The following is a 24,974-nucleotide window of genomic DNA, read 5'->3' as shown; positions in this document are numbered from 1 at the left end:
GGTTTCACTTAGGCACACCTAGAGACAAAGGACAGGGAAGTTTCGGGACCCTCCCTCACTTCCTGCCTTTCCAGATACACTGGAGCCTGGGCAGACTTCAGGGCTGAAGCCCGCCAAAGGCAAAACACACAAAAGACTCAAACCTAATGCAAACAGAGTAAAAGCCCAGAAGAAACTAATAAATGGCGAAAAAAGAGGACCGGGGGCATTCGAGAAAATTGTCAACCTTGGGTGCAGCACTGCAGCTGAGACATCAGCCTGCAGATACATGTCACTGGGTAGTAAAAAAGAAACCACTGCCACCAGCCATTCAAGTGAGCTAGTGTAACATTTTTGTACTTGAGTAATGGGTTAAAGGAGTTACTATGTAACCCCCTCCAGTACTCCACATAGGGTGGTGTGGGCGCTGGACCCATAAAGTAAAGATAAGTAAGACAGGGGTCACCTTACGATTCTTGGGAACAGTAGTTCACCCAAGAAAATGTAGTTAAACATTACGAGAAGTCCAGGGGACTTCAGTGGCACGGCACAAAAGGTGCTATGTGTCATAATGCAAAAGCAGATGCCTATGGAGTTTACCAGACTCCATAAAACAGTAAGGGGCATAGAAAATCGTAGGAAAACACATGAGTAAGAAAAAGGTCCCACTCACTCAGCAGTAAAAATGAAAAAGCCATGAATCCAGCAAAAGATCTGAGGGTCTCTAAGGTTACAGGGAATTGCAACAGAAATGAAAATCCTCCTGAACCGGTAGCAGCGTAGAATTGTTGTTTTTACACATTTAGTCATGAAACGGGGGATGCAGTACTGTAATATACATCCAGGTAAGTCTATTAAAATCTGAAATGCAACACATTGGATCTTTTCATTCACAGGCATTCTGAGTCTAGTGCGTTACCAAGAACACAACACATATGGTTGCCATTTTAGAGTAGTTTGGCAAGTCTCCAGACCGTAGAGCTGCCAACTTGTCAGATCATGTCTTGCATCTTACCACTACCCCTCTGAACAACCCTCTTCCAACCACAGCCATTTTGTCTCAACCCAATTAAAGCAAAGAGATGGTGTTTATTTGAAGGGGTGGGGGTGGCTGGACTGAATCCTGCTTAAACGATCTGTAAATCTTTTGTCACCCAGGATTCTCTGGCAGCAGAAATTGAGGGGACAATGCGCAAGGAACTCAGCTTGGATGAAGAGTGCTTTTCTCCCAGTCAAAGGTGAGTTTCATACTTTTCAGCTTTATATTGCACTCTTAAATTTATTGCAGGGCACTTTGGTCCACATGACTATTTCTTTCTGCCTACCTTGTGCGTTTTATATGTTTTATTTATGGCGCTGTTTCAAGGCGCGACGAGGCATGGGAAGGGAACAAGACAATGATCGTACTAGGCCCGGTGACATTGGGATTTTGCAAGTGCAGGGAGAGGGAAAGGGGAGAAGTGCCTGGGGGAAGGGAAGGGGAGGGGGAGAAGTGCAGGACATAGGATCAACAAAAACACTAACAAAATAAGAAAATGAAGTGCGGCCAGCAGGTGGCAGTGCAAGGGTTAAGTGCAGGCAGCACATGATTGGGAAGTGCCGGTAAGGGGACTGTAGGGATACAGATACAGCCCCAAGTGCAGGGTTGCCAGGTGGCAGTGAGAGTGCGCAACTAGGAGAGCCGGGACCTGGGCCCGAGGGTCAGAGGGTAGCCAGGTAACCAGTGCAGTGTGAGACAGGAGATCAGCAGGAAAGAGGAACAGAGAAGGCAGAGGCGAAGAGGAAAGTCTTCAGCAGCTTCCGGAACCGGAGATGGTTCTGTTCAAGTTTCAGAGAGGTAGGGAGGCTGTTCCAGAGGTAGGCGTCAGTCAAAGAGAGATCTACCTCCAGCTCTTTGCTTGAAAAAGTGATTGACCCTCAAGGAGTTGGAAGAGCAAAGAGCTTGAGTAGGGAGATATTTCAGAAGAGAAAGCTGGAGATATTTTAGTCCCAGGCCCCAGAAGGCCTTGTGGACAATGCAAAGGGTCTTGAATGTGATCCTTGTAGCCACTGGGAGCCAATGGAAAGATTTAATTGCTGGAGAGATACAAACCCTGGGCTTGAGGCCAAGGATAAGTCTCGCAGTCCTGTTCTGGATGAGTTGGAGAGGATGGAGAGTAGAGGCAGGCAGATTTAAAAGGAGGATTTTACAGTAGTCCAGCCTAGAGAGGACCAGAGCTCTAGAGACAGTGAGCTTCTGGGGGAAGGAGAGGAAAGGAAGAATACCTCTGAGGAGGTGAAGTTGGTAGTTTGACTCTCTTAGAGATGTCGGAGATGTGAGGAGAGAGTGGAGTCGAAGATAACCCTGAGGTTCTTAGCCACGCAAGCGGGAGCAGGCAGAGGGCCAAAGGAGGCCGGCCAGAGAGTGCAGGGAAAGATGTGTAGGTGTGCCAATAAGGAGGATCTCTCTTGCTGGCATTCAGGCAGAGATCATTGGCGGGGGTACCATTCTTGGACTGCATACAGCCAATCTGGGATGAGAGAAGGAGAGGAGGTGGCAGAAGGGAGTCTGAAAACTAGCTGAGTCATTCGCATAGCACTGGAAGTTGGAACAGAGTGCAGCAATGCAGTGGGTGAGAGGTACCAAGTATTGGTTAAACAACCAGGGAGAAAGGTTAGACCTCTGGGGAACCCTGCAGGTGGAGAGAGAGATGGAGAGGAAGGACCCAAGTTGGACCTGGGAGGGTCGGTCAGAGAGGAAAGAGGTCGGTCAGACCAGAGCCTGTTCAGTGATGCACAGGTTATCACAGAGCCGATTGAGCAGGGTGATGGCATGGTTGACCGTGTCAAAGACAGAGGAGAGGTCAAGTAGGATGAGGACAGAAGGGAGGTTAGAGTTGAGGTTAGAGAGCAGGTCATCACAGATGGTGATTGGCTTGCACAGAAAGAGAAAAGTCAATGGCCTAGCTCTGACGTGCATGCTTCCCTTCAAATGATCAACCAATTTTGCCACATGAGAAGTTAAGATTCAGTTGCAGGAATGTCAGAGTTCATTGGATATCTTCTTAAATAAGTAAACGCAAGCCAACACAGTACCTTAAGATAAAAGAAGAGCTTCTGAGTGGTTGCCTTCGGGATGCAGCAGCACAGGGCCTGGTGCCTGGATTCTTGGTCTGGAGACAAAAGAACTGGACACTGGATGGGAATTTGCAGCAGCAGTCATCCGATAAGGCTTCCAGCTAAATTTTCTTCGCAGATTCTCACGGCTCTGTATTTTGGCACCCGGAGCCAGATGAAGAAAGAATATCGCTGGTCGGATCCTCTTCACTCTATCGATCCTGCACTCTGGTGACGGGACATCAGAAATTCGAATCGTGTCTCTGGAGGTCCAGGAGGAGACCACCAAAGTTTCAGACGGAATCTGACTTCGGAAGACCAGGCACCGCACACTGGCTCAAGATACCATGGTATTGTCTGTTTGCAGCCCCGCAAGGTCGCAGCACGTCATGCGATGGCTCAAAATGCAGGTCGTCTTGAGACTAGTGGGACTCGCCAGCCTCTGGGTTGGAGTCGTAGCATTCGGGACCCCCCCTGGTCGCTTGGAAGAAAGGGTCACAGCAGGCTCACCAGTCACTGAAAATCGTTACAGCCGTCTTTTCTTCATCTTGCTCTTCGGTTTCAGCTCCAGTGGTTGACTTGTCCGCAGCTTCCAGGATCTGAGTATTGAACAGGAACTAAGGCAAAACCTGATTGATTTGTTATTTACTATGTGCCTATACACAAGTGTCTCAAGGCGCAACCAGGCAAGGGAGGGGGGAACAAAGGGAGGACAAGACAAACGATCTTACTAGGCCTAGTGTCATTTAGATCGTACAAGTGCAGGGGAGAGGGTACAGGGTATAGTGCACCTAGAGCAGCAGGGCCCCGAGTTAAGTGCAAGGAAGGCTGGAACTACAGGGTGCAATCCCAGCCTAGTGCAAGGTGGGCCAGGCGGCAAGTGCAGGGGGGACTGGTCATTTGGGAGGTCGGGGGGCGCGTGCTTGGTGTCCTGTAAAACGCAGCCAACAGGAGCCAGTGGAGGGATTTCATGGCAGGGGAGATGCGGTCCATGGGCTTGAGGCCAAGGATAAGTCTTGCGTTCCTGTTCTGGATTAGTTGAAGAGGGCGAAGAGTGGAGTTGGGCAGATTGAGAAAGAGGCTGTCGCAGTAGTCCAGCCTAGAGAGAACCAGGGCTCTTGAGACGGTGAGCTTCTGGGGGAAGGTGAGAAAAAGGAAGAATGCCTCTGAGAGAGGGTACAGCTGGAAATGTGCCTTTTTGGCAAGGTCCGTGATGTGTGGAGAGAAGGAGAGAGTTGAGTCCCCAAGGTTTTTTGCCTCATGAGGGTGAGGGCAGAGGGCCTGAGTAGGGTGGCCAGAGTGAGAGCGGAAAAGCAGGAGCAGAGGTCCCAATGAGAAGGATCTCAGTCTTACTGGCAATAAGGCAGAGGCGCACCATGCCTGAATCGCAGATTTTATTTATTTATTAAACATTTGTAGGGCGCCTATACACAAGTGTTTCCAGGCGCCACAAGACAAATTAGGGAAGAGGAACATAGGAAGAAAAACAAACTATTATATTGGCCTTGTGGCAATCAAACTGTGCAAGAATGAGGTGATGGGTGCAGGGGTAGAGGGAGAAGTGCAGGAGTGAAGTGCCCAAGATTAATAAGGTTACTCACCATCGTGACCACCTTACTCCTAGTCCATAGTCCCCTTTCCTCCATACTTATGGGACATTCCTCTGTCCTGTGGGTCGGGACCACAGCACTTTGTAAAAAGCATCACATTTTTCAAAAATGTGTGTCCTTCCTCTCTTTTTACGTGGGCTACCGCACGTGGCCGTAACCTCGCCCTGCTTAGCTCCGCCCAGCGCATCGCCCATCAGTCCTTTTCTATCGCCTTTAAGCAATAACAGAGGAACCTTATTAGAGGGGACAGCGGGCGGGTGTATGGAGGAAAGGGGACTATGGACTAGGAGTAAGGTGGTCACTACTGAGAGTAACCTTATTATACTCCTACGTCCAGTCCCCTTTCCTCCATACTTATGGGAGATTCCCAAGCACTCCTCACATAAATTACGGGTGGATGGAAAACTCCTTACTGGAAAAGGTTTTTAAGCACAGCCTGGCCAAACTGAGATTCACACCTGGAGCTCAGATCCAAACAGTAGTGCTTACAAAAGGCCGATGGAGAGGCCCAGGTAGCCGCTTTCGCAATGGTCTCCCAGGGGACATACTTTTGAAAGGCAACAGCAGGTGCCTTGCCCCGTACCAGATGCGCATGAACCCCTTTTGGAGGTTGAAGACCTTGAACAGCGTACGACTCCATAATACAGGCAGCGATCCATCTGAAAATAATCGCTTTGGGTTTACCCTGCAGATTAACGAAGGTCACCAAGAGTTGAAAAGAACTCCTAAATTCAGATTTTCTGTCCGGATAGAACTTAAGAGCTCTTCTAACGTCCACGCAATGCAAAACCCTCTCAGCCTCTGAGGCTAGGTTTGGAAACGAGACCGGCAAGGAGATTGACTGATTCTGATGAAAATCAGAGACCACTTTTGGAAGGAAAGAAGGATTCGTCCTCAGGACAACCTTATCCTTATGAAAAACCAGAAAGGGATGCTCCACTGACAAAGCCTGGAGCTCACTCGCACGTCTTGCCGAAGTCACAGCGAACAAGAAGGACACTTTCAAAGGTGCCTATGGTCTACAGTAGCCATTGGCTCAAAGGGCTTATCACACAAGGCCGTAAGGACCACGTTCAGATCCCATGTTGGATGCAGTTTGCGAGCAAGAGGATAAAGACGCATGAGACCCGCAAAGTGCCTTTTAACCACTGGGTTTGACAGTGAAAAAGAGCACTGATCCGTGGATAGGTATGTGGCAACAGCCGAAAGAAAGTCCTGCATGTCAAGACATGGATGCCTGACTGCTAGATGAGAGACAAAGGACAGCACTGTGTCGATCGTAGCCCCCCCCTGGGGTCCATCTGTCTGGCTAAGCACCAGTGGCAGAACCGAAGCCATTTGCTCCTGTATTGAGATCTCGTTGAGGGCTTCTTGGCCGCCTGAATAATACGCATGTTATCAGCGGACAAGTTGAGGTGTTCTAAAGATCTGAACTCGGGCACTATGCTGCCAAGCTGAACGATTGTGGGGAGGGGTGCCACAGCTGCCGATCTCTCTGATGAAGCAGGTCGGGGACCAACAGAAGCCTGATCGATGCACACACCGACAGATGCTGAAGCTCTGAAAACCAAAACCTGGACAGCCACCACAGTGCTATGAGCAGAAGAGAACAGTTCACCGTGCTCCTCAGCTTGCACAGCATCCGATGATTCCGAGGCAGAGGCGGGAAAGCATAGGCTCTCATGTTGAGCCAGGTAATTTCGAGGGCATCCCCCAGAGAGGAGGCTCCCAGCCCGTTCCTGGAGGCATACAGGGGAAGTTTCCTGTTTGACGCCGTTGCGAAGAGGTCCACTTTTGGAGTGCCCCAACACCGGAAGATTTGCAAGAGGACCTCCGAGTTCAGTTCCCACTCGTAGCTGACCATTGTATGTCGGCTGAGGGCATCCGCAGTAACATTCAACTGACCCGGGATGTGCAATGCCACCAGCCAGATGCCATGCTGAACTGCCCATTCCCACAGCTGAATGGCAAGATCCACAATAGGAGGGGACTTGCTACCCCCTTGCTTGTTGATATAAAACATGGACACCACATTGTCCGTGCAGATCCGAACTACTCTGTTGACAATGACCGGCTGGAACGCTTTGAGCACCAGGATCTCCAAGTGATTTATATGAAGGAGTTTGTCCTGCGGTGACCGGAGATCGGAAACCTGACGAAGGTCCAACATCGCACCCCATCCCAGCAGGGAAGAGTCCGTCGTGATTGTCACTAGCGGGCCAGGATCCTGAAAGGCCGCGCCCACCGACAGATAGCTTAGAGACGACCACCACACAAGGTCCGTTCTCATGAAAAATGGAACAGGAATCATTTTGGAGTCTCGGTCCACTGCTTGGCACCAAGAACTCTGAAGAGCTATCTGTGTTCCCCTCATCTTGAGACGAGCAAGAGGAAGAGCCAGCACACACGAGGGCATGTGGCCCAGAAGCCTCTGGGACCACCAAGCCAACATGAACTCCGACTGCGCAAACACCTGACACATGGCCAACAGATCCGCCATTCTGTCCCCGGTTAGATACACTCTGCAGTCGATCGTGTTCCACTAAAAACCCAGGAAAATCAGGTCGTGAGAGACCATCATGGAGGATTTCCGCCAGTTCACTGACAGCCCACGATGGAACAGGAGCTGGAGGAGAGACTGAAGGTTGCTCAAGGCTGATTGAGGACAAGGACTGCGCAGCAGCCAATCGTCCAAAAACGGATACACATGGATACCCTGAAGCCGAAGATGAGCTGCGATAACCGACATAATCTCCGTAAAGACACGCGGTGCCGAGCTGGGCCAAACAGGAGCACTCGGAACTGGAAATGCTCTTCCCCCACAGAAAAACGTAGGTAATTCCAATGCAAACTCCAAATCAGAATATGCATATAAGCATCCTGAAGGTCCACCACGCTGAGCCAATCGCCCTTCTGTAAAGAGGACTTTATCTGACAGGGCGTGATCATCTTGAATTTCTCTTGGGGTAGAGAGAGATTGAACTGGGAAAGGTCTAGGATGGTGCGCAGGCCAGCCTGGTTTGGTTTGGGCACTGTGAACAGCTGGGAGTAGACATGCTCCCCTAGGGGAACGGGTTCCACCGCTCTGAGATCCAGCAACTTCTGTATCTCGGCTCTGAGGCAGGGCGACCCTGACTGCTGGAAGGAGGGATTGAAGGGTGGGGTAGGGGCAAGGGGCATGCGGAAGCCCGCCCGAGCGACTGACAAGACCCACCAGTCCTCAATGATGGCCTGCCACGCTTCCCAGTGAGATGCAATGCACCCTCCCACCAGGGTCTCGTGCGAGTGCAGAGAATCTTCATTTAGTTGGTTTATCGGTGGCAGCGCCACCTGAACGTGAAGAGGAGGCTGAGGAATGGGAGAAAAAGCTGCCCCGTTGTTCCCGTCAGCGGGAATTTCCTGAGGAGTATCGACCCTACGGGACTTCCGATCCAGAAATCCCCTAAAACCAGAGGAAGACCGAGGCTGCGAAGACGTTCTCTGTGCCCTGAAAGGCGGTTTCACCAAGACAGACAAGGACTTGGTGGTCTGGGTACTGTCCTTAGTCTTAGTCAGTTCAACATCTGTTAAGTGAAAAAGCTCCTTACCATCAAAAGGCAGGTCCAGAACTTTATCCTGCACCTCTTTAGAGAACTTGGTAGCCGTGCAGTCAAGCCTGACGAGAGGTGTCCACGCCAAGCATAAGGCCCCGGGCCGAGGTGTCGACATGATGCGCCGCGGCCTCCAACATATCCTGCGCCAGGACCCTGGCATCTGACAATCCTGCTTTAAAATACTCTAGTTTATTAGCGGGAATGAATTCCTCAAACTCTGACAGACCTTTCCACATTTTCATATTCGCCCCCGCTAACACCAGTTCCGCGTTAGCTAGATGTAACTGCAGGGCTGAATTAGCAAAAATCTTCCTCCCCAAAGAGTGAAGAAGCTTATCCTCTTTGGCCAGAACCTGCGTAGAAGACGATTAAGCAGGTCTGGATTGTAATGTAGCAGCAGCCACCACCGTGGAGGAAGGGGCGGACACAACGCTAAGGCCACTTCTTCCGAAGAATGGAGCCTATAACGAGCGTCAATCTTTTTGTTAACAAACACACGAGTGTGGTTTCTCCCAGACTTTACGGACCTCAGCTAAAAGGTCCTTTTGCAAGAACAAGCCGGTGTGCTCCAAAGGAGACGAGGTGAATGCCCCCGAAAGCACCCCTTCCTGTGGAACGGGTGCCTCGGGTACTGGAACATCCAAAAGACACATCATGCCCAGCACCCGGTCGTGAAAGGCTCTAACGGAGCGGGGCTGGTCCTCGCTGTCCTGATACCCCTGTGCGTTGTCAGACACATCCGGATCAAGCCGCGCAACATCTGGCACTGCTGGAGATTTGTCCACTGGAGACAATGGAGGCAAGAGAGGGAGGGCCTGTGGAGGCTCGGCCGGCAGAGGCGGCGCTGGCGGAATCACCGGTGCCACAACTGGGACCGGCGCAGGAGGGCATATCTCCCTAAACAAGCTTCAAAAATACTCCTTCATGGGGTCAGAGCGCATTAGCTTTTGAAATTTGCCGAAAAAAGCGTCCTCACCCAACGATTTAGGGGAGACTGGAGGAGGCCTCTCATGAGCGGAGTAACTCCATGGACGTAAGGGAGAGGGTTGCCAAGAGGGCCCTTCTCTGCTGTTATCAACATAGATCAAGGGCGCAGATGCTGCAGGTAGCGAGACGTTGTGCGGTAGGGGCATCCGAGCGTTCCACACAAAAACTGGACGAAAGGGATGCACACAAGGAAAACTATGTCCACCTGAAATGCCACTCCCCACAACCCAGTGGCGGGGTGCCCTAAAAAGTAAAGAACTCACTGGGCGTTTCTTCTCGTCAATGAAAGTGCGTAGGGGGAATGCGCGGAAACACCTCCTCCCACCGCTCTAAACGACGTTGAAGCGCCCGGACCAAAAGGGAATCGCAGTAAAAACACGAGTCCCACCAGTGGTCCGGACCCAAACACTATAAACAAAGAGGATGGGGATCCGCCCTAGCGAAGCGTCGCTCATAGGAAGAACAAATGGCAAAATCTAACGGCATAGAAGGACTGCAACACGACCGCTAAGCTGGAGCAGGAGAGGACGACACTGGAAGGAAAAAATCTTCCAAAGATGCAAGTGCGTCCAGTCCCGATCGAGCAGAGAAAAGGACTGATGGGCGATGCGCTGGGCGGAGCTAAGGAGGGCAGGGTTACGGCTGCGTTCAGTATCCCGCGTAAAACGAGAGGAAGGACACATTTTTGAAAATTTTGGTGCTTTTTACAAAGTGCTCCGGTCCGTCCCACAGGACGGAGGAATGTCCCATAAGTATGGAGGAAAGGGGACAGGACGTAGGAGTAAGGGGGAGTAAGTGCTGGGCGGGGGGTGCAGCAAGAAAGGCAAGGGTGGGGGAAGGGAGGCTTAAGTCTGAAGGACATAGTGGACCAGGTTAGGGCTAGTCCGGGGAAGGGAGCCCCAAAAGCAGTGATGGCAAGGGATGTTGAGGGGACTGGTGAGGGGGGATCACTATATAACACTGGAGGGGCCAGGCCCCAGTCGCAGCGGCAGAGAGAACGTTTGCACAGGAGGGTGAAGGATAGTCTTTAGGTTTCCGGAACTTAAAAAGATCTGGCTCAACTCTGAGGGCGGGGGGGGGCTGGGGAGGGGTGGACGCAGGGAGGTGGTGCCAGAGGGCGGACCCTGTAGAGGAAATGGATTTACCTCCCTTGGAAAAGCGTTTGACCTGAAGAGAGTTGGAGCCAAAGTACCAAAGGGCTCTGGCGGGGAGGTATTTAGGGACGGAAAGCTGGATGTAGAGGCCCCAGGCCCCAGACAGTCTTGTGGATGATGCAAAGCGTCTTGAATTTGACCCTTGCGGTCACCGGGAGCCATTGGAGATTTTAGGGTTGGAGAGATGCGGTCCCTGGTCTTGAGGCCAAGGATAAGTGTTAGGCAAGATTTGGAGTACCACCCTTTGGGTGCACTACAACCACCTCGACCTCCTGGCAATAGGAACGCAACCTTTGGTACAAGTCTGTACTACACAGGTTGGTAGTGTGGTTGAGCAGCCAGGCTGATCTCTTATCTCAAGAGGGGTTAATGTGAGCAGTAGGGGAGTTGCACAGAGATTCACAGTGACAAGTATCCAAATAAACACTTATACTCAAGGTTTCTTGATTAAACAATTATTAATTTATTTGAACAATATAATAGTAACACACAAATACACTCCAAAGTACACACTCTTAGTTTCTCTAAATCAGCAAATACCCATTTGGGATTGCAAACAGACACTTCCTACTCCGTCAGGTGACTTAAATAGCTAAGACACTGTGGACGTTAATATATCACTGTTGCATTTAGAGCAATACTTGGATGCATGTCAAAGAAAGGGGTTTTTCGAATAAAACAAGAGCTCACACAATTATTCTGAACCAGGTAAGTACTTTTGAACCCCAATGCAAAGTAAGTTAACCCCTTCCTGGAAGGAAAGGTAAATCACAATGTCAGAGGACAGAAGAGTTATTCAGGGAGCCAGGCCAGCCAATGTCAATTGGGCAAAAGACCAGGTGAGCTGAAGCACTTCTTGTAGGTGAATAAAAGTCTTGCACATTGTTTTGGAAGCATTTGTAGAAATGGTAGAATCAATGTAGGGCCACATGCTGGTTAGGCTTGTGTGGTAGAGAAGCTGTGAGCAACTCCACAGAAGCAGCCGAGACAAGTCTCCATTGAGATCAAGTAAGGCTACCACAACAAGAGGTAAGTTCTCTTGGACTTTAAAGTACCTTTGGTTAGAAGACATGGTTCCAGTTGGCTGCTGCTCCCGTGCAGCTCTGTAGATCCTGTTCCTGTGCCTCAGTCGTGGCAAGAGGGAGGGCTTCTGGGGACTCCTACAACACAACGGGACGGTCAGTGACAGAAAAGGACAAACTTATAGTCAGCTGCACTTCGCGGTTTCAGCTCTTTGCTTCTCAGCAAATGGCACCACTGGGGTCCAACACTGTGAGGTGGCTCAGGCTTGGTCAGTCCTGCTTACTGGGAGTCTGGCGGATCTTACAGCAGCTCGGGTCCGACTCAACAGTGATGCACTCCAATCTGATGTTCCTCTCCCTGGCACTCGGTTCCTGCAGCAGCAAGGAATTACAGCCAGCTCCGAGAGGATGTCCAGACGAGTTCACTTTGGAGTTGTTTGGTCCCACCAACTCAATGGGAGAAGGGCTTCTCTAGTCGAGCGAATTTCGGAGCATCAGCACAGCCGCAGGGCTTAACTGGGCAAACCAACGGTCCAGGAGTTGCAGCAGGCATCTCTTCCAAGTTCTTTGGATTCCTTACTCCAGTGGTTGACTCCGCCTTCCAAGCCAAAACGCATTGCCTTTTATGCAGGGTTCTCTTTCATTCCAGCCTAGCTGTCAGTCACACAGCAGGGTGGCTGTCCTTACCAGACGGCCAGCTAGCCAATCACCTTTTAGGTGCATTCCTGTAACCAAGGGAATTAAGCACAGGGAGTTTCGGGCACCTCCCTCACTTCCTGCCCCTGCTAGACATATTGGAGCCAGAGTCGGGCTACACTTGTGAATCCCGCCAAAGACAAAACGAACAAAGAGACCAAAAAACTGGTTTGTCGCCCAGAATAATTCTCAAGAAGGACCTTTCCAACAAGAAATGGCAAAAAAGACAACTAGGGCCATTTTGACAAAAAATGGCACCGAAGAGTGCTTCACTGCAGCTGCACACAGCCCGCAATAAAAACACACCACAGTAGTTAAAAGTAAACCACTGCCACCAGCCATTAATTGTAGAAAGGGTAACATAAGTGTTACATGAGAAACTAGACAAAGGGTAACCCCTCCAGCACCCTGTTCCCTATTGTAAGATGGTGTGTGTGCTCGGTCTAGAAAGTTACAAATGTAAGTAAAGTCAATTTCACTTCACTGCTCTTAGAAACAGTTTATCCAAGAGACGGTATTTAAACCTTTGGGGAATCTTAAGAGATTTCCCTGTGCCACTGCACTGAAGGTGCTGTGTGACACAATGTAAAGATTATGGAGAGTTGTGTGTCGTCTGCATAACACTGAAAATGAGGGGAGAAGGTGGGGCTAAGTAGATGTTGAAGAGCCATGGCCATAGGATAGAGCCCTGAGGAACCCCACAGGTAGAGCGTGAGGTGGACGAGAGAAAAGGATCCATTTGCACTTGGGAGTGTCTGTTTGAGAGGAAGGATGCTAAGGGTATCACGGATATGGTTTGAGGATGGGAGTGGTTGACTGTCCAAGGCAGAAGACAAATCGAGGAGGATGAGAACAGAGGTTGTGTTGTCCAGGATGGAGAGCAGGTCTTCGTGGGTGTTCAGGAGAGCAGTTTCCCTGCTCTGGATGCCCTGAAACCGGACTGATGGTCATGGAGGCAGCCAACCAGTTCGCTGTGGAAGGTCAGTTAGTTGGGGGATGACTAGCTTCTCCATGAGTTTGCCCAAGAAGGGGGTGATAGAGATGGGGCAATAGTTAGCCGGGCAGGCAGCTTGTTTAGGAGACGGTGCACAAAAGAGTGCCTAAGGGATTGTGGGTAGGAGCCGGTGGTGGAGTGGTCGCAGAGGTCCACCAAGGCTGGGGCAACAGAGGCAATGGTGTCCTTGATGGTTCTTGGAGCAGGGGTGCAACTGTTTAGAGGAGACTTTCATAGAGCGGACAACTAGAGATCTGTCAGGTGGGCCAAGGGAGGCAAAACGATGGGGCACAGGAGGGAATTGAGAATGGGAGCAGACGTCCGAGAGGGCAGGCTGTCCAGACATGTGGATAAGTGGGAAGCCAGTGGAAAGCAGAGGGCCTGAGAGGGAGGAGGGGAGCAGGAGACTGCAGTAGGATTGGCAAGATCCTTGCAGATTTTAAAAAGTTTAGCCGTGTTATTGGAGGCTTCAGAGATGCAGGCTTGTACATGAGCCCTCTTTTAGGAGCAGATGTTGAGAAGATATTGCCTTTGAAGTAGGCGGCAGGCCAGTTTGTCAGAGGATGAGCTAGATGCCTGCCACTTCCGCTCTGCAGCCTTGCACTTGCGTTTCAAAACGGCATGGTTGGAATCATCCTAGCAACAGTTGCATTTGGAGGCAGGCTTCATGCTGATCTTCATGACGGGGGCAAGGATGCCCCGGATGATGGAGATGGAGATGGAGGTTAGCAAGAACAGTCAGAAGGAGAGTCAAACGAAGTGGGAGGAGGAGGGATGAAGAGGCAAATGCATCAAAGGACACACGCTTCATTGGTCAAATGATGGAGAAGGAGACGCGCAGTGCAGATGTAGGTATTGTCAATGGACAGGGGAGGTCAAGTTGGGAAGAGAGGAGGAGGGAGTGGTCAGACCATGAGAGAGGGGTAGTAAGAGCATTGGAGAGGGGGATGTCTGATGAGCTGAGAGCATCCAAGGTGTGTCTGGCAGAGTGGGTTGGGCCAGAGGGATGGATAGTGAGGGAAAGGGAGTCGCAGAGGTCACGAAACGGTGAAGTAGCAACACCAGGGGAGTCGAGATGCATGTTAAAGTCTCCAAGGAAAATATGTTTGGGAGAGGAGGCAAGAAGAGGACAGGTCTACCCATTCAGAGAGGAAGAGGTCGGCCCAGGGGGCCTGTAGATGGTAGAGGGAGTACGAGAGAAGGTAGGTGAGACGGAGAGCCTGCAGACTAGACTTTCAAAGGATGAGTAGGATTGAGTGGGGATGATGGAGGCAGGTATCCACTCAGGGAAGATCCGAGCCACCAGGGTGGGAGGTCTGGGATTTGACACGATCTTGTAGCCCTCAGGAAGAAGAGTGCCAAAAGCAGTGATAGAGCTGGCCTTGAAACACGTTTCGATGAGAGCAAGGACGTCAAGGTCTTCAATGAGGCGACAGAGGAGTGTTTGATAGCACAGCGAGAATTGAAGGTAGCGAAGTGAAGCTGGTTGCCCATTTTAAACTAATTGCGAGGAGGCGGGGGGGTCAAAACCGAGGGGGGAGGAATATTGCTGATGCAGGGTGGAAGGGTGGCCGGAGAGGTGGAGAAGTTGAAGAGAGTTCGAAGACGCCTGTCAAGAAGGCAGAGGTTGGGCTGTGCGTAGAGGGGATTGAGTGCGTAGAGGGGATTGAGTGCGTAAAACAGGTAAATTGATAATACGTGTGAGGGCATAAACGGATGAGTGCCTGGAGTGAACGAATGCCTGGAGCGATCGAGCGCCCAGAGTGAACGGACGTGTTGCATAGAGCAGATGAGTACATAAAATGAACGAGTACAGATGAACGCTGAATGCGTAGAGCATGGGCAGACAAGAGTGCATGCGTGGAGCAGACAAGAATGCATGCGTGCGGCAGACTGGAATATGCAGGGCGAACTGGGGTGCGCAGGGTGGGATGGAATGCATGAGTGCGTGAGCGGACCAGATTGTATGGAACAGACTAGGGTGCACGGAGTGGGTAGGAGCGCATGGAATGGACTGGAGCGCATAAAATTGCGTGACGTATATAGTATGGTCTGGAATGCAGAGGACGTTTGAAAAAGCAGATAACCCATCATATCACACCACCACGCTTATTTTCCTTTACATCACCACTCAGCTAGAACACAGAGATACTATGACACCAGTCAGTATAACTGTTCCCATACCAACATCCGTCGCTTACTCCACATCACTCTAAGTAAAGACTGCTGGTTACACCCCCCAGCCAGCCGTTCTCCTCAGGCCTAACGCAGCCACATCCGGTCTGGATTAATCCTGCCAGAACGAACACATACCCCTGATCTCTCAACCACCACACCTACCGCTAAGAAGCAGCTGTTACACGAATACCGCACGAGCTGCACACATGCCCGGTGCTCACATGCACCTTTTTGACTCTCCACACTCTACTGATCTGAACTTCGGTTCCCAAGGGCGTTCAACCTACCAGCGCCTTCAGACCATACCAATGGAGGCGCTATATAAATGCAAAATAACATAACATAACATTATAGTGGCATTATGATGGGCATTAATGGTGCACTTGGAAGATGCAAAGTGAGCCAAGAGCATTTCCCAACTGGTGCCACGAGTAATGGGTGAATAAGAGAAAGGGGAGAGGATAGAAACCATATGGGGAGTCCATACATTGGAAAAGAACAGCAAAGAGAATGTCAGTGATGGTCTGTCTGCAGGAAGCATTGATGTAGGTGTCAGCAATGGGCAGACTAGGGTTGGATTTAAGGAGTGTCTTTTTAAATGTCTTCCTTCCAGACTTGGCCACTCAGTCACTCTACCAACTTGTGTAGTACAAGCCTATACCATCAGTTGGGTTACCTATTGCCAAGAGGACAAGGCTGGTGTAGTCTCCCACAGGGTTACTACATACAATCTTGCCTAACAAGCAGGGCTTCACCGGTCCATGAATATGCAGCAGGTTTTGTTCAGTTTCTTAGTCGGGATGTCCTTCCCAGTGGTAGACTGTACCTCCAGTCCCAAAACCCTTGCCTTTTAAGCAAGTTTCTCCCATTTACACACAGCCTAGCTGTCAATCAAACAGCAGGGCGGCTGTCCTGCAAGCCAGCCAGCCAATCATGACTGGGTGCACTCAGGTTTCCCTAGAGACGAAGGACAGGGAGTTTCGGGCACCTCCCTCACTTCCTGCCCTTCAGACACACTGGAGTCAGAGGCGGGTTTCAGTACTGAAGCCTGCCAAAGGCAAAATGAACAAAGGGCTCAAACCTGGCTTGCCGCGCAGAGTAAAACCCAAGAAAGACCTCACAAACATAAAATGGCAAAAAAAGACTGGGGCCATTTTGACACAATGGTCACCCATGGGTGCTATACTGCAGCTGAGGATTCAGCCTGCGGTAGAAAAGCACAATGGTAGGAAAATTAAACCACTGCCACCAGCCATTTAAAGTAGTGAGGGTAACATAAACAATGTTACATGAGTAAGTAGGAAAAGAGGCTACTAAGTAACCCCCCCCGCACTCCACATAAAATGGTGTGTGCTGGACATACAAAGAAAAACGGTAAGTAAAAGCCAATTTCACTTTACTATTCTTGGGAACAGTAGCTCACCCAAGAAAAGTTATTTAAACCTTAAGAGAAATATAAAGGATTTCTCTGTGACACTGCACTGGGGTGCTGTGTGCGTCACCATACAAAAAGTAGATGCCTATGGAGCTTTTCAGACTTCAAAAACAAACTAAATATAAAATCCAAATCAGATCAAAACACATGAGAGAGTGAGAAAAAGGGCTCACTCACTCCAGGGTTAAGATTAAAATGTCCTAAAGTCCAGCAAAAGAGCTGGGGGACTCTAAGGTTGAAGGGAATTAGCACAGAAATGAGAATTCTCCCTAACAGATGGTGTACAAGGAAAAGAATATCCCTACTGCCATGAAGAAATTGATGCTCAGGTTAGCAAATGATAAACTCATTTTTAGCAGTGTTGAGGTTTTAAAAGGTGACAACACACAAAATTCAATCCTCTGAAGGCAACTTTGAACTAGATGAATGACCACTTGAGATAAGCAGGTAAGCAAGGTTGCCTGCAGCCACTAGATCACCCAACAGCTTGATGCATACGTTGAATTACATTTGACAAAACAGAACCTTTGATGGATCACCATAGTGTAAGGCAAAACAGTCCAACTGCAATCCATCCTTTGTGACAAGTTTTTTTAGGTGTCCAGAAAACCAGTAGCGGACAAGCATCCCAGGTCCACACGATTGTAGTGTATCCAAGAGATTCCCCATGGTCAATCACGCCAATAAATGGCTGCGGTGAGATCTGCAGCACAATCAGACCGGCTTCTTCATTACCGGTGACTTGGTACACTTTCTTCAGGACCATCAGTGTAACAGCGACCGGACTACAAACCGGTCAGAAGTGACATGAGGCGAAGGATGGCGTTTCTTAAAGTATTTTCTGGGAAATGGGGGACTTGTTTGCATATTTGTTTTAAGATCTAATCAGCAGTGGCGTTTGTTAGCTTGTGGCTACGATAGTATCTCTGCCCACAAGCAGCAGAAGAGAATGTTGTTCTATGTGGTTATGGTGGTTGCTTGCAAGCACCACATGTATTCTCCAGTACTATAACTTCAATGCTAATAATTTTTTCTGGTCAGCTTTTAGCTTTGGGTTGCCACACGAGTAGATAGAATACCAGTAGATAGATACCAACAATTGAATGAGGCCTTTTATTTGCACCTCGAAGAGTCAATCTGTTGGGGATGAGAACAATTATGTGGGTTCTGCTCTGACTAAACAAACAGTAGCCTTCAACTCTCTCAAATCACTGATGCTGAATTGTGTCTAATGATTATTTTCTTACATTTTGTTTTTCTTTCTTTGATAGGGACCAGCACAAAAGGGTCTTTGACACGGTCAGGGTGGCCAAGGATTTTGTTGTACGCTGCCGTTCTGCCTCATTTCCTCCACCTCTACCCATCCCAGGTTCCAATCGCTCTTGTGTTATGACTGCAAAGCCTTTTGAGTCTGGTCTTCGGCTGTCAGAAAAAGGACAAGAGATCATCAATAACAGCTTGAACGAGCGAGTGATGGGTGAGGAGGAGGCAGCACATCCAAAGTAAGGACCACATTCTTGGTCTAGGAACCACATTCTTGGTCTAGTCTAGAGTGAATTGGGGGAGGTGTGCATGGTGGGGATGTCATTGAAATCATGATTAGAAGAGTGCCTTCTCTTCCCGCTCTTGCAGCTTGTCAGAACAGCACAGATGCTGCAGAGGGGGGAAATAGGCGGCTAGTAAAGCTTTTATTAAGCATTCAGTCTCAAAATGGTAGTCATTATGTATGTATACATGGACACTATGCCACGCTTATCCGCTTGGCACAACTTGGTCTTTAGTAATGGGCTTTTCTATCAAAGTAATGGTATTTTGGCTCTTTAGGCTTCTTCTGATTGCGGTAAATCTTTCTTTCTTTGGTTTTGCAACAATCTGTCTGAATGAGCTTCTCTTTTTAAGGCCTGAAATATTAGTTTGGTAGTATTGAGTCTTGTGGAGATTCACGTGCGAAGCATATCACTCATTATCTCTTCGAGCAGTTCTGAACTTTTGAAAGCTAGAAATATGACTTGGCATAGTTGCCAAGTCAGTGTCTTAGTCCGGTACTTTTTGATCTGTTACGTCTGATACATAATCTGCACCCTACTAACCTTCATACCCTCCCACCATAGCTGATAATGTCCCATCACCACAGCATTTAACACTCTACATCAAACACAAAGACCATATCCACTAAGAAGACCAGACATTTCATAAACTGAATCTGTTCACCACACACATCCACGCCCAAACTAACCATGACTGACATCGACCATGCATGCTGTCACACCAGGAAAAAAAGACTGAGTTCCTGGTGTTCCCGAAGATGGTTTTCTCTTGGGCATGTGCCCCAGACACTCCAGGTACAGGGGAGTTGGGGGGGTGGAACCAAGCTCAGAGCGAAAGCTGGCGAGTGGGTTACTAGGGGGCCTGGAAAAAAGAAATGCCTGTGTCAGTCTGTGCCTTGCAGGCACATGCAAAAAAAACAAGTCAGTGTCGCTGCTACTTCCCTCTCTTCTCGCAGCAGCCCGCACCCACAGCAATCCATTTTTATTTTGCTACAGGGCAGGCACGCAGCATTGGCTTCGGCCGGACATAAGTTCACAGCATGATGGCAGGAGAACAATTAAGATTGATGAGGGGCGCACCTGGCCGGTCCAGCTCATGCTGTGTATGGCAGTGGTGTGTATGGATCTGCCCCTTCTGTTGGTGCTGCTGCCATGCCCGCCTCACACAGCATAGCAACCAATCACACCTACACACCTTTTATATGACCCATGCAGCTGTCACGCTCACCTGATTCCCACGGAGGCGCAGGTCTGGCTTCGAGTGCTGATGCTTCTTCAATGGTGAAGCGCAGGACTCTGATGATGAACAGGAAGGGCCCCTCTACTCTGGCTTTTCTGGCTCGCAGGAATATTCCCCTGTGCGTGAAAAGGGAGTATTACCTACTGACGGAATAATGCTCAAGCCTCCCACTCCCTTCCAACCCTCCTCGATACCCTTCCACGATTCCCCGTGAAGTCTCACCTTAGGGTCTGGAAGGATGAGTTCTCCATCCTGCTTCTGATGCAGGGGCGCGTTGAAACCCAGTTACTTCACTGGATTGAGGTTTGATGGGAGTTCAAAATAAGCTTGACTATTCAGGTGAGGCGCTATAAGAGTTCTGTTGCAAGTTCAAAAGTTCAAGCTTAATAATAATGTTCATTGTCTTATTGCAGCAAGCGCTAATACTTATGTCTTTTTCCCCTTAGGGGCCGGGGTTCGGAATGCCGGAGATATGGCGCCGACCCGAAGTGTAAGTTCTGGATGAGCGTTCAGGTAATGTCTTTGCATTCGCTCATTCAATGTCTTTGTCTTTTTTCCCCATTGGGGCCGGGGTCCGGAATGCCAGGAAGCGGCAGGACCCGAAATGAAATGGGAATGACCCAACAGGTAAGTCTTAGAAGGAAACTGAGCTTTTCCTATTTCCCCTTCCTTCTCTCACCTCGTTTTCTTGTCTTTTATCTCTAGGCTCTGGGTAGTGGGTGCAGATCCGGATGATCGCTGCTGAAGATGGAGGCGCCCAGGAAAGGTGAGTGAAATGCAGCGCTGCAGCGATCGAAGCGAAATGCTTTTAAAATGATGTCTTCCCTTTCAGGATCGTCGGTGTGATGTCCCCGTGATGCAGCTTTAGCAGGTAAGGTCTTCTTTCTCCCCAAATCTCTCTTCTCTCCCTTTGCAGGCGACCCAGGATGCTGACAGGCGTGGCTGAAGTCCAGATACAGGAGCTGACACGGTGAGCGTCCAGCTGCGAGGAGCAGAACAACGCGAAGTGTGAGTTGCTGATCGGGCGTGGTTTAAATAGCTTTGGAAGAAGTTCCAGGCATGTATCCTTCCACCGATCAGGTATGTATCCTTCCCCGACCACACCCAGATGGAAAGTAGTCCCACAGGTAAAGTAGTTCCATTCAGGCCTCAAGAGGGCCTGGATGTAGCAGCATGGTCTGCATCAGGTAAGTGCACATTAAAACACTTGAACACATGTCTAGCTTTATGAGCCTGGCGCCTAAGGCGCCAGGACAGGGGTCCAACATGAGCCTGGCGCCAGGACTGTGTCCAAAGGGCCCCAGCTTGGGCCTGCTGGCACTTCCCTGGGGGGAATGATGCCTGCCTCTGGGGTTGCTGGGTCGGACCTGGCTCCTTGGCGGTAGGCGTCATGACAGCAGCTTCTAGCAGCAGTGAGCCAATCAGGCGTTGTTGTTCTTTCTCTGCTGCTTGGCCCTTGAAGACTGTCTGGAGAGGGTGTGGACTAACATGTCTGCACGTGAAAGAAGAGCGAAGCACGAGGCGAGCAAGGCCTAGCTGGGGCCCCCATGCTAGTTTGAACTAGTAGGGGGCAGCTGCAAGCCAGTAGCACCACTACTGAGATCTGGAGGATGAGGACAGAGGATCAGGTAAGATTCCCAAATCACAACAAAAATTGGCAATTATTTAATTGCACTTTGCCCCCCAAATCGCAACTTTGCCCCCCAAATCCAACATGAGCCTGGCGCCTAAGGCGCCAGGACTGTGTCCAAAGGGCCCCAGCTTGGGCCCGCTGGCACTTCCCTGGGGGGAATGATGCCTGCCTCTGGGGTTGCTGGGTCGGACCTGGCTCCTTGGACGTAGGCATCATGACTGTACCCCCCCCCCCCCCCAGGCACCTCCCAAGGTTGTTCCCTCCGGGGGTTTTGGCTTGTTCGGAAATCTCCGGTGGAACCTTTGTATTAATCGAGGTGCGTGAACATGGTTACTAGGCTCCCACAATCTCTCCTGAGGTCCATATCCCTTCCAGTCAACAAGATAGAAGAGTTTTGACTTTAACACCTTGGAGTCTAAAATGTCTTTAACTTCGAATTCTAATTCCCCTTCAATTTGAACTGGGTCTGGAGGCTTGGACAGTCGGGTCCCTGGTTGTACTGGCTTCAAAAGTGATGCATGAAAAACTGGATGAATACGCATGTTAGACGGTAAATCCAGTTTAAAGGCCACGGGATTGATTATAGCCTTGATGGGATAAGGTCCTATGAATCTGGGATTGAAGGTTCGCGGGCCCTTGAGGGGTAAATGTTTCGTTGCTAGCCATACCTGGTCTCCTACTTGGTAAGGAGGAGTTTTACTTCGGTGCAAATCTGCATTTTCTTTATACTTTTTCTTGGCTTGCTGTAAATGAGTTGCAGCTTCTTTGAAGGCTCGGGTTTTTGTGGAATGCAGATGATTTACTGCGGGCATTTCCAGGGTCAGAGGTGGATCTAGGTCAGAGGTCCGAGGATGGTGACCATACAAAGTATAAAAAGGAGTTTGTCCGGTTCCAGAATGCACTGAATTTTTGTATGCATATTCTGCGATCCAAAGGATGTCTTTCCAATTTAACTCGGATTGGTGTAACATGCACCGAAGATATTGCTCGAGAGTCTTATTGGTTCTCTCGGTTTGTCCGTCGGTCTGGGGATGGTGGCTAGTGGATAACCGCACATCTATTTGTGCTAGATGAATTGACTTCCACGATCCGAGACTAATATGGAAGGAAAACCATGTATGCGAACTATATTCTCCAGAAATTCCTTGGCCAAGGTGGAAGCTGAAGGCAAACCTTTTAAAGGGATAAAGTGGGCCATTTTGGAGAATAGATCCACAATTACAAGGATAGTGTTGTAACCAGCACAAGGAGGCAGGTGAATTATAAAGTCCATTGACAAGGTGTGCCATGGTGCCGGTGGAATATCCAAGGGTTGAAGTAGGCCGGCTGGCCTTTTCTTGTGGCCCTTGTTTTGGGCGCAAATTCCGCAAGACAATACAAAAGACTTTGTCTTTTCTCCAAGAAGGCCACCAGAAGTGGCGTTTGATTTTTTTCCTCCGTTATAGCGATACCAGGGTGTCCTTCCATTAATGATTCATGATGATGGGCAATAACAAGTTCTTGCAATTCTTTACTTGGCAGAAACAACCGCTCCTGGAAGTAGGGTAAATCATCCTTAACGGTGTAATGAGGACCCTTTTGATTCCATTCCAGTAAGGCTGAAGAGTCTAGAAGTTGTTTTACTTGCGTTTGGATGTCCTCAATAGTTTGCAATGAAGTTAGGCCTAAGATTCTTTGTTCAGGTATGATTGGCACAGGTTCTAAACTCGAATTGGGTTCTTCCATGCCAATCCGGTATAAGGCGTCCGCTTTACCATTCTTGCAGCCAGGGCGATAGGTAATTACGAAATCAAATTCCGCAAAGAATAGAGCCCATCGGAGTTGTCGTGAAGATTGAGCTTTGGCCGTCTTTAAATATTGTAAATTTCTGTGGTCCGTAATTACGGTGATGGTGTGTCTTGCCCCGAGAAGGTAGTGACGCCAAGCCTTGAAAGCAGATTTAATAGCCAGTAACTCCTTGTCGGTAATTGCGTAGTTGATTTCAGGAGGTGAAAATTTCCTGGACCAAAAGGCCACAGGGTGTAGTTGGTTAGTTTCTGGGTCTCTTTGCGACAGGACAGCTCCCATGGCCGAACTGGATGCGTCGGTTTCCACAATGTAAGGGAGATCTGGGTGCGGGTACCTCAATACAGGTGCAGAGGTGAATTTGGTTTTCAGGTCCTGAAAGGCTTGTTCGGCCTCAAGAGTCCATTCAAAGCGTTTGTTTTTCTTTAGGAGAGCTGTGATGGGTTGGACTGTTCGGGAAAATTCCGGAATGAATCTTCGATAGAAATTGGCGAAGCCGAGCATGCTCTGAACTCCCTTCACCGAGCTAGGAGATGGCCATTTGAGGATGGCGTCCACCTTTCGCGAGTCCATTCGGACTCCTTGAGGTGTCAGGATGAATCCGAGAAACTCAACTTCTGTGGTATGAAAAACACATTTTTCGAGCTTTGCAAAGAGTCTGTGCTGGCGCAATTTCTCAAGAACTGCCCTAACATGTTTTCTGTGATCGGATTCTGAAGAAGAGTACACCAGGATGTCGTCAATATAAAGAATGACACAGACATCGATAAGTTCCCGAAGAACATCATTCATAAAGTACTGAAAGGCGGCAGGTGCATTGCACAAACCGAAGGGCATCACCCGATATTCGAAGAGCCCAAATTTGGTGCGGAATGCAGTCTTCCATTCGTCGCCTTCTTTTATACGCACCAGGTGATGAGCTCCTCGGAGATCTAACTTGGTGTACACACAAGCGTCTTTCACCTGGTCGATAAGCTCAGGGATCAGGGGCAGAGGATAACGATTCTTAATCGTTATTTGATTTAGGGCGTGATAATCTATACATGTTCTAAGGTCGCCCTCTTTTTTCGGCACGAAGAACAGAGCTGAGGAGACAGGAGACTTGGACGGGCGAATAAAACCATTGGCTAGGTACTGATCTAAATACTGACGCAAATGCAGGTTCTCAGGTTCCGTAAGAGCATAAATCCTACTACAAGGTAGTTGAGCATTGGGTACCAGATCGATTTGGCAATCATAAGACCGATGGGGAGGTAACGTGTTAGCCTGTTCCTTCTGAAAAACGTCTTGGAATTCTTGGTATTCTGACGGTAGCTGTACAGGGGTGGAAGTTGCAGAGGCTAGACCCATAACTGGATTTCTTGGATAACAAGTTGGGTCACAATCAGGAAAACTTATCTTCTTTGCTCGCCAGTCGATTCTGTGATTGTGTTTCTAACCAAGGAATTCCAAGAATTACTTGAAATTGTGGGGCCTTGATCACATCAAACACGATTGCTTCCCGATGTCCATCCTGACCCACCAGTGTCATTTCAACAGTGGAATGCGTTACAGGCCCTGAGGCTATTTCGGTTCCATCTACTGTAGTAATGACATCTTGGGTTACTTTCGGGCGGAGAGGGAGCTTAATCCTGGAAGCCAATTCACGGTCTATGTAGTTTCCAATAGCTCCACTGTCGATGTATGCTTTTACAGCATGCAACTGCTGAGGCTGTTTTGGGTCCACGAGCACCATTGGCATGACAAAATGCGAGGTCAAAGTTTGTTTTCAAGCTCGGCAAGTGGACCCCTACGCTTGTCGCGCTAGGTCGTTTCCCGAATCAGGTGTCAATAAATCGTTATCAGTGGCTCCAACCACCTTCTTAGGTGGTTTAACCGGACAATTTCGAAGAAAGTGACCGGAAGTCCCGCAATACAGACAAAGTTGCATTTGCCGCCTTCTCTCTCATTCCTTCTGCGTTAATGGTCCTTTAACACCGCCGATTTGCATAGGTTCGGATACGTCAGTACTCTTGGAGTTAGCGT

General features: G+C 49.4%; 1 protein-coding gene across 6 annotated transcripts in view; it reads left to right on the top strand.

Annotated features, from left to right (window-relative positions):
• Positions 1-24,974, top strand: part of TRAK2 (trafficking kinesin protein 2) — a 522,775-nt gene that overhangs the window by 369,711 nt on the left and 128,090 nt on the right. For all 6 annotated transcript variants that reach the window (XM_069615471.1, XM_069615472.1, XM_069615469.1 and 3 more), the window contains 2 exons: positions 1,138-1,217; positions 18,016-18,246. In XM_069615471.1, coding sequence (XP_069471572.1) covers positions 1,138-1,217; positions 18,016-18,246 — 311 coding nt within the window. The remainder of the gene's footprint in view (positions 1-1,137; positions 1,218-18,015; positions 18,247-24,974) is intronic.

This window comes from Ambystoma mexicanum, chromosome 9 (assembly GCF_040938575.1).
Source record: "Ambystoma mexicanum isolate Mex_15411 chromosome 9, UKY_AmexF1_1, whole genome shotgun sequence".
Lineage (NCBI taxonomy): Eukaryota > Metazoa > Chordata > Amphibia > Caudata > Ambystomatidae > Ambystoma > Ambystoma mexicanum.
The sequence above is the reverse complement of the archived record's forward strand: the minus strand, read 5'-3'. Positions and strand labels throughout refer to the sequence as shown.